The following is a 10676-nucleotide window of genomic DNA, read 5'->3' on the forward strand; positions in this document are numbered from 1 at the left end:
CCATTTATACATTATACATACAGGTACTATAGCCTAGAGATCACCATTTATACATTACATACAGGTACTATAGCCTAGAGATCACCATTTATACATTATATACAGGTACTATAGCCTAGAGATCACCATTTATACATTACATACAGGTACTATAGCCTACAGGTACTATAGCCTAGAGATCACCATTTATACATTACATACAGGTACTATAGCCTAGAGATCACCATTTATACATTACATACAGGTACTATAGCCTAGAGATCACCATTTATACATTACATACAGGTACTATAGCCTAGATATCACCATTTATACATTATATACATGTACTATAGCCTAGAGATCACCATTTATACATTATATACAGGTACTATAGCCTAGAGATCACAATTTATGCATTACATGCATTAAGTTCGTGAAAGGGCTGCACAAATTATAGACTAGCAAGGATTCAACTTATGGTGTGTAAGCACTGTACAACTAAAGTATTTACCCAATTAGCACTAATTAACATCTCCTTGTTAAGTGAATAACTCTTTTCTTTTCCAGGTGCCAATAATTGTGCCAGTGATTGTCTTGCTTTTCTCCATCTACCTTGTTGTTGCTCCTATCGTACAGAACCCACGGATCGAGTTCCTGTATGCCTTCCTCTTTATGATCAGCGGACTCTTCTTCTATGTCCCCTTTGTTGTGTACAAAACTACATTCAAATTTACAGGTAAGAATCCTTGTTCATTATAATTTCAATAATGATAGTTCAAAGGTCATAGTACAAAATGTTGCATAAAATATATTTCAATAATTGCTCAGAATACACATTTTTACAGTATTTGAATGAGCTTCTTTCTTTGATATAATGATTGATGGTCTCATTCATACAAAATCAATAATCTGTATTCTTAAAGTAATGAATTATGTTACTTTTATACTGTCATTGATTTTAATTACTATTTTCTCTGCAGAAAAAGTGACAAGATTTTTACAACTGGTGCTATTGGTGGCACCAAGCAGATATGAAGAACTTGTCGCCGACTGAAAACCAGAATAGGATATTAGCATCTTCTATCTTAATGTTCTTTTTAACAAATTTGTATAAACCAAATAGGTGTATATAATTTATCTAATTACGACAAAACACTCTTTATGCATTTCTGAAGTTGAACCATAACTGTATCTGATTGTTCTGTGATAATGAACCATGGGCAGCAGCTTCCATGTCATAACTCAAGAAATCTTTTGGACCCTGATATCATTAGAAAGTCTGCAGAGTACTCCTCCTCTCACTCACCCTGGATGTAGGCTGGATCAGACAAAAAACTGTAGTACCGACTGTGTCGTAGATGTTCATCATAGTGAATCAAACATATATACAACTCACATAAGGGTAAAATCATTGATACAATTAGTATGTCACATGTTTCTGTATACTAGTATAAGATATATTGTTATTTATTTATTTATTTATTTAAAGGACAATGTTATTTCTAGTCATGTTTTCAATCCAGTATTTCTTTAAAAAAGTTGTGAGTTGATGCTGTCTATGTCTGTCACATTATTGATAGTGTCTCTTTTGCTCAATCTTAACATCTAGAAAGTACATCAAACATGCTGTGATACACATTACAATATAGGAAATATAGTTATCACAGGTACTGACAGTGCAACCTTGTATGTAAATCCAGATTATCATTCCAAATCTTGCTTTAGAGTTCTTTCCCTTTCTGGATCAGGTTTCCTAGATTACCAAATTCAGAATAAAAAGGTATGAGTTTTAACGGTCCTAAGATTTTTTGTTTGGATGGGCAAATAGATAACTTTTTCCTAAAATGCATAATTCATGGAGTTTAACAAGACAAATAGGAGTGGTTATCCCAAACATGGACAGTAAGATAGCTGTACTAGTTTGATACAATGTGTAATACAATTGTATATAGTACTGTATTAATGTATTACCTTGTTGGTTTTATATGTCTAGCTATCTATTGTAATTGGTTTAGACTCTTAAATTGAGGCTTTTGTTTGTTTCTTTTTTGTTTAACGTTCTATTTACAAAATTGAGGCTAAATAAGTAGCTTACCTAATTATTGTCATTATTGATAAGTTGGGGAAAATTTGTAAAAAAAAAAAAAAAAATAAGAGAGCCTGGTAACTTTGATACCCACGCTTTCTCAGTTCACCAATGTAACACTAACACACATTCTGTTTGAAGTTATCCACACTACATAGCAGCACCATAATCACAGCTATATAATAGTGACAGGGTTTGTGAGAGAGAGCTCTTTATCATTCCATTCTGTGGACAGTTCTAGTGGTGTCAGTGGTCCTCCATCAATGGAAAACTTCATGAAATGTAATTATTGATATGGACATTGGAAGTCTATCGAACACATACATGGTGCTAATGATGGTGTGTCATTTACATGTGTAAGTACACATGTTTAGAATCCCAGGTGAAATGAGTTTGCCAATGTATATATACAAACCTTGTTGTACTTGGAGAAATTGTACAGTAACACAGGTAAATATGGCCATCGTAATTTGTTACATTAATGTATTATTTATTGGCTAAAACTTCTACAGAGTAATTACCTGTATTACAACCAGTAGATTTCAGTAATGAACAGTTTTTATTTTTATATCTAGCCATCTGAAGTAATTAATACAATAATACTAGCTTACAAAAATATTGGTTGACAATTTCTAAAGCTTGAGCCCTTGGATTCCATTTTTATAAGTTATGAAACAATCTCTATGATAAATTTAGAAATGAACATATATGTATACCGGTAATCACTGAATGACTTCCACCAAACATGTAGATCGTCATTGATAATGTCACAGGTGGTTTTTTGCTTAAATTTACATGAAAAAGGAAAGATGAATGATGTAGGTTGTCAGTTAAATCATTGTTGCCAAATTATTGAAGTGCTATTGTAATAATGTTATTGATTGATAAATAAATGGTAAGAATGTCTGATGAAATACAGAAATGTTTTATTTCTGTAGTACTGATACAGCCATGATTGTTTACATGTGTTAGATCATCATATATAACATAGATTTAAACATTTAAGGGTAATATATACTGTTCTGATGGTTTTTTTTGCCTTACATCTACCTTCAGATTAGGATATAATTATGTACCTTGTCTTAAAAAACCATAGCTGTACTACTCCTGAAGTGTTTCTATGGAAACTTTAATTAACAGTTAATTTTAGCAGATGCCAAATTGATTTGTGATTTTTATTTTTGAGTAACAGACCCTGATTAATCTCCACTACAGATGTGATGTAGGTACCGCTCTGGGTATAGCCTTCCGATACATCTCTGGGTATGGCCTTCCGATACATCTCTGGGTATAGCCTTCCGATACATCTCTGGGTATGGCCTTCCGATACATCTCTGGGTATGGCCTTCCGATACATCTCTGGGTATAGCCTTCCGATACATCTCTGGGTATGGCCTTCCGATACATCTCTGGGTATAGCCTTCCGATACATCTCTGGGTATGGCCTTCCGATACATCTCTGGGTATGGCCTTCCAATACATCTCTGGGTATAGCCTTCTGATGGGTATATATAGCCTTCCGATACATTTCTGGGTATAGCCTTTGGATGGGTATATATAGCCTTCAGATTCAACTCTGGGTATAGCCTTCTGATGGGTATATATCCTTCCGATACATCTCTGGGTATAGCCTTCGGATGGGTATATATAGCCTTCTGATACATCTCTGGGTATAGCCTTCTGATGGGTATATAGCCTTCCGATACATCTCTGGGTATAGCCTTCTGATGGGTATATAGCCTTCCGATACATCTCTGGGTATAGCCTTCTGATGGGTATATATAGCCTTCAGATTCAACTCTGGGTATAGCCTTTGGTTGGGTATATATAGCCTTCTGATACATCTCTGGGTATGGCCTTCTGATACATCTCTGGGTATAGCCTTCGGATGGGTATATATAGCCTTCCGATACATCTCTGGGTGTAGCCTTCGGATGGGTATATATAGCCTTCAGATTCAACTCTGGGTAAAGCATTCAGATGGGTAATGCCTTTAGGATCAGCTTTGGTAAAGCATTTGGGTATAGCCCATGGGTACAACTCTTGAGTACAGACCCAAGGATCCCTCGGGTACAATCCTCGAGTACAGACCCAAGGATCCCTCGGGTACAACCCTCGAGTACAGACCCAAGGATCCCTCGGGTACAACCCTCGAGTACAGCTCCCAGGAGCCCTTGGTTATAACCCTTGAGTACAGCCCTCAGGAGTCCTCATTTACAGTCCTTGAGCCCTTTGTACAACTGTCTAGTACAACCTTTGTACAACTGTTGAGTACAACCCTTGTACAACTGTTGAGTACAACCCTTGTACAACTGTCGAGTACAACCCTTGTACAACTGTCTAGTACAACCTTTGTACAACTGTCGAGTACAACCCTTGTACAACTGTTAAGTACAACCCTTGTACAACTGTCGAGAACAAGCCTTGTACAACTGTCGAGTACAACCCTTGTACAACTGTCGAGTACAACCCTTGTACAACTGTCGAGTACAACCCTTGTACAACTGCCGAGTACAACCCTTGTACAACTGTCGAGTACAACCCTTGTACAACTGTCGAGTACAACCCTTGAGTCCAGCCCTTTGTACTAATCTTGGGTACAATCCTTCAGTGCTGTCCTTGTGTACGGTAAATCCCTTGGGTAAAATACTTCAGATGTTTGTAACTTGCATTCAATCATCTAAAGCCATCATATCAAATAATCATGTTGTAAATAGTCATTTGATAAATTATTGATTAAGTTATTCATATTTCATTATTTTCTACACATTGGTACTAAAATAGTCACAGACTTGTTGAGATATTACATTATAATGCTGTGGAACAGAGAGTGTGCTTGAGTCTGTTAATGTACACATATATAGGACAGGAATAGTTGTGAATGGAGAAAATCCTACAGCATTGCTGTCTTGTGTATAAATCTTCTACATAAAAAACCGTCTAGATTCTTATTATTTTAGATAAAGACTATCTGGGTGTTTTTCTTCCCCTACCAAAAGGCCTGTCCCTCATCTTCTCCCTCTTCCAAGATGCAGAAGAAGAGGGGGGGTTGGGGGTTGGGGTTGGGGTTGGGGGGGGGGGGGGGGGGGTGTTCTGTGTAGTATACTGTGATCTGTAATCTTTATGTTGGGAAGTGTGGCTGATACTTTAGTGCCAAATTGTTGTATCATTGTGCTTCTGTAGTGCTCAGGGCAGCATAGGTGCTTTTATCTTCTCTTGAAGTAGTTTATGTTTCCTAGGCATTTGTAGGTAAGATGAAATCAAAGGAAAGAAGTAAAGCTATTCATAATACAAAAGTGTATATCAAAATATGATGCAAAACATTAGTTATTTCTATGCAATTTATCAATTAAAAGTTTTCTATGCTAGATAATATTTACTTTTTTCATCTATTTGAATCAAATTACTGCATTACCCCTAATTCGTGGATCAGTGAAGAGTATTGTAAATGTCCTTTTTTGTTTACTGTAGTAGTGTCTGAAGAATCTGTTCTCCGAGACACATCAAAGATTCAGAAAAAGGAAGGTCAGGGAAAATGGGTTGATGAGGAATGATTCACTGTGAATACATGGTGTTATGTTAGTGTCATATCATTGAAAAATCCAAAGATTGGTTGTACATGAATTATTTGTACTTTTATCATTGTTAATATGCTATATCTTTATAAAATGTTTTTTGTTCAAATGTATTTCTTCATATTTCAGGAAATTGATCAATTCCATCATTCCATTTGTATACTAATGTCTTATTGTTGCTAATTAATGCTTGTCGGTGAAATTTTGTAATTCAATCTATTCAAAACAAGTCATCAGTGAAAGGTGTTCTCTTATTGTACAAGAGGATTATTTACATTGAGTACATAAAATTACACCCTAGTAAAATATTGGCTCAATGAATAATTTTGATAACAAAAGGAGAAGAAAGTTGGTAATTTGAAATTGACTTCTCCAAATTGTCATTGGATTGAACAGATTGAATATGGTTGTCAACATCTGGTGCTATATTTCAGTAGAGCATTCAAAGTGAGGATTTCATGTCCATACTGTACAGAGTCGTTTTTCTATGTCTCATGAATATCTGTGGTTTGACAAACTGTGATCATTTTTACATACAACTGTTTCTTTAACTGTGAAAGTGTGCATATATTTGAAAATGTGATCAAAATGTGAATTCCATGGTAGTTAATGCATGTTTGAAATCATTCTACATTGTCAAGGCATCTATACCTGTGTTACAGCTAAACATCTTATATATTCTGTTTATGTTTGTTTGGTACTTAGTAAACCAATGAAATATGCTGTAACATATCTGTTACCATTAGTGAGCCAATGGGAGATGTTGTAACATTAATATTAGGTCTGTGATTATTGGTGAGCCAATGAAAGGTATTGTACCATCTGGTGTATGATCATTAGGGAGCTGTAAGCCAATAAAAGGCAGTGTAGCATTTGGTGTGATCATTGGTGAGCCAATGGGAGGTGTTTTAACATTTGGTGTGTGATCATTGTAACATTCTCCTTTGGAATATTTGTCTTCTACCATCAAAACAATATAGTGTTGATATTGTAATACTTTTCTTATTTCATAATCGCTATGATTTTTGTAACCTTTCTGTTGGTTTTAACATATTATATTATTAATATGATAATTAAAATCACTCCATGCCATGTGTTCAAATCAGGGTACCCATAGGTTCCTGATGCATAAGAAGGGTAAATATGTCTATATGTAGTACAGATTACTTACCTATCTTATGTGCCAGGAACCTAGTGGGTGCCATTGTATCTGTAAAGCCCGTTTTCAGTGTCTAGATCTGTAGCTGTGATGTTGACACACTGAAGTGTCTATGTCTGTAGCTGTGATGTTGACACACTGAAGTGTCTATGTCTGTAGCTGTGATGTTGACACACTGAAGTGTCTATATCTGTAGCTGTGATGTTGACACACTGAAGTGTCTATATCTGTAGCTGTGATGTTGACACACTGAAGTGTCTATATCTGTAGCTGTGATGTTGACACACTGAAGTGTCTATGTCTGTAGCTGTGATGTTGACACACTGAGTGTATGTCTGTAGCTGTGATGTTGACACACTGAAGTGTCTATGTCTGTAGCTGTGATGTTGACACACTGAAGTGTCTATGTCTGTAGCTGTGATGTTGACACACTGAAGTGTCTATGTCTGTAGCTGTGATGTTGACACACTGAAGTGTCTATGTCTGTAGCTGTGATGTTGACACACTGAAGTGTCTATGTCTGTAGCTGTGATGTTGACACACTGAAGTGTCTATGTCTGTAGCTGTGATGTTGACACACTGAAGTGTCTATGTCTGTAGCTGTGATGTTGACACACTGAAGTGTCTATGTCTGTAGCTGTGATGTTGACACACTGAAGTGTCTATGTCTGTAGCTGTGATGTTGACACACTGAAGTGTCTTCGTCTGTAGCTATGATGTTGACACACTGAAGTGTCTATGTCTGTAGCTGTGATGTTGACACACTGTTTGTCTGTAGCTGTGATGTTGACACACTGTTTGTCTGTAGCTGTGATGTTGACACACTGTTTGTCTGTAGCTGTGATGTTGACACACTGTTTGTCTGTAGCTGTGATGTTGACACACTGAAGTGTCTTTGTCTGTAGCTATGATGTTGACACACTGAAGTGTCTGTCTGTAGCTGTGATGTTGACACACTGTTTGTCTGTAGCTGTGATGTTTACCTGTGATGCTGATGTTCTTCTCTTTGAAATGTTCATAGGTTGTTCAGATAACACTCTCAGTTGTGATAATCTAGTCTTTGTTTACTTCATTCACCATGTCAATGTATTGTCCCCATTTAAACCCAGTTTTATTTATTTACAAATACCAGGTAGTCAGATGATACCTTTTTAATTTTCCTTGGTAAAAATAATTGTTGTTTTTAAGTTTCTTTTATTTATAAAACATGTTGAGCCAAATACATTTGTTGGTATGATGTATGTATATGCATTTTACAAGAAGTATTTCACAAATACAGTATTGTTATAAATAAGATGTGTGCGTGTATGTTCAAGTGTATCTAATTGATGCTCTTTATATAATTATAGAGTTTATATTTTCAAAATTTATTTCTATATAATGCATCACATTGTCCAGTTATTTTAAGCACAGTTGTATCATTAATTGGTGGTTGATTTGTCTGCTGTAATGAATATATAGATAAAACATCAACTATATTTGTTTTCTTTTACACATGCAGTCATCTGAGAAAGATCAATCATGCACCATCCTCAGAAATAACGATAACAAACCTCAACTTATATCCAGGTGGCCACCTATCACCCATTTTGTTCTTCAAATAAGTTTCAAAAATAATCATGTACAATAAGGGATCAAAGAGAACTTGAACCTCAAGTTTGAGAAATATCCTGCCAGAACTTATTGAGAAAATAGTGATACAAAAATCAAAGATGGTCGCTTGTTTGCCATTTTTATTTCCCGCCAGGCTCTCAAGATTGAATGGACACAACAAGTTGATGGAGAAAAGGGAACCTATATCTAAAATTTTCAGACATATCCTTCCTTTACAATTGAAGAAACTCAAACTGCAAAAATCCAAGATGCTTGCAATTGCCTGTTGACCATTTTGCTTGACCTTAACCATTTTGCCCAAATGTCAAGTGAGCTTATGCCTTGCTGCCTTGTCTGTCATCTTTTTCCTTAAACAATGTCTTTTAAAAAACCAAAATCAATTGACTGGTAGGTTCCCGAGATGAAGGCCGACAAAGCACGTGAAAAGAAATTATCTTGACCCATTTTCAAGGTCAGAGGTCATTTATCAAAAGGCCAAAAATAATCACATCCGACTGGTAACTTCCTGACAACAAATTAAAGCTAAAGCAGATGAATAGAAATGACCTTAACACATACTCAAAAGTTGCAGGAGTCAAATTTGTAAAACCGACGGCCAACTACTCGTAGTAACACATGTATATCACCTCGACAATTCCAAATCAGACATGAAAAGCTACAGGGTCACATACCTGACCACATAAGATTTCTCTGGGTACTCCAGTTTCCTCCCACACTACAAGACCCCATGCACACTTCTATCCAGGCCAACAAGTATGATTAATGTAAGTTCACATAACTTAAAACAATACAGGTCCATTGAGCCTTTGTTTTGTGTAGGAGTAAAAATACAATGTTTTAATAATTTCATATTAACAAGCTGTCGGACAGGCAGGCATTAATTAATTGTCCTCTCAATATCTTTATAACAGCTTCTTGAAAGACCCCGGAAGTTAATACCTGGCACACATACCAGCGTTTCTGATATAAGTGACCATAAATAATGATGTGTCAAGTGTTAACATTAACCTAATAACCCCAATCTAGAGCCATGAGACTAAAGTATAACTAAAGGTACTTGGTATATACCAGCAGTGCAAGTGTCACAAAATTTGATCAGTGCTGGGTAGAGTAAAAGATCCATGTGGGGCATAGTGGATTAAAAAGTTCAAGTTTTATTGTAATATAACATGGGAAACTCTGTTGCTTGTTGTTCGAAACCTATGTGGGGCAGTTGCCAGATACTGACTGTAGGCCGGTGGTTTTTCTCCGGGTACCCTGGCTTTCCTCCACCTCCAAAACCTGGCACGTCCTTAAATGACCCCGACTGTTAATAGGACGTTAAACAAAAACAAACAAAAATTGTAGTCCACAGTTACAGTTGCATTGCGGATTAAAAAGTTCAAGTTTTATTGTAATATAACATGGGAAACTGTTGCTTGTCGGGCAGAGTTGCAGTGTATCGCCCATGGACATACAGCCACAACAGAACACAATGGTCTGATAATCAAAACCCCTCTGACGATGGATATTGGTACCTGAGGTCCATGGATCCATCGCCCAACTGACTGCTATCATAGTCCCAAAATTGTCATACGCCAGAAATTGTACCATCATAAAATGAAATCGGGTATTTTAGTAAAGAAGTAGATCTGGTAGTCTTTTGCTGATGGAGGTTGTATAGAGCATCCTCACATAGAGACTTCACAGTGTCAATTAGAGATCGTGGTCATCATGATCACCTTGGAAGAGTATCTCATGGAAGATACAGATGGTACTTTTTTATCATCATTAACAGTTTTCGTCCTTTCAGTGGACGAGTAGAAAGAGATACCATATTACCATATTTGCCCTTGAATAAGCCCTTTTCCTAGTCTAAATGCTTAGCATTACAGTTTGGGAAGCGCTTATTTGTGCGCCAATTTTAGCTGTTCAGCGAAATAAAGTGGGCTAACATTGATAATTACCAGGGTATTTGTGGGCAGGGGCTCATTTTTGGGAAAATGTGGTATATGGAATAGAGATTTTGACCAGTTTGGCCTTATGGTAATATAAGAATATCAGAGACACAATATTTTTTTTCTTCATTCTTTTTATTTTGATCCAATAAAACATTCCAACTAATAAATATTCCCCTATTCTGGGACGGAGAGACTGGGTTATCACTACTGGGTGAAATATCGGTACCTTACATCTGTAATACATTATGTAAAATTACTACTAACCACAATTCTTTAGTCTTGAGCAATGTACATGTAGCAATGATTTTTCAGGTATCAAA

At 36.3% G+C, this 10676-nt stretch overlaps 1 protein-coding gene and 1 long non-coding RNA gene across 6 annotated transcripts in view; both read left to right on the forward strand.

Moving 5' to 3' along the window:
• The window catches only part of LOC117337066 (b(0,+)-type amino acid transporter 1-like), a 57505-nt gene extending 54573 nt beyond the window's left edge, over window positions 1-2932 (forward strand). For all 5 annotated transcript variants that reach the window (XM_033897848.1, XM_033897849.1, XM_033897851.1 and 2 more), the window contains 2 exons: window positions 550-718; window positions 963-2932. In XM_033897848.1, coding sequence (XP_033753739.1) covers window positions 550-718; window positions 963-1036 — 243 coding nt within the window. In that variant the 3' untranslated portion in view covers window positions 1037-2932. The remainder of the gene's footprint in view (window positions 1-549; window positions 719-962) is intronic.
• Window positions 2933-5148: 2216 nt separating this feature from the next.
• Window positions 5149-8275, forward strand: LOC117337067. Its single transcript, XR_004534747.1, has 2 exons — window positions 5149-6453; window positions 6547-8275. It is a non-coding gene; the product is annotated as an uncharacterized LOC117337067 (long non-coding RNA).
• The last annotated feature ends 2401 nt before the right edge of the window (window positions 8276-10676 follow it).

Source organism: Pecten maximus, chromosome 11 (assembly GCF_902652985.1).
Source record: "Pecten maximus chromosome 11, xPecMax1.1, whole genome shotgun sequence".
Lineage (NCBI taxonomy): Eukaryota > Metazoa > Mollusca > Bivalvia > Pectinida > Pectinidae > Pecten > Pecten maximus.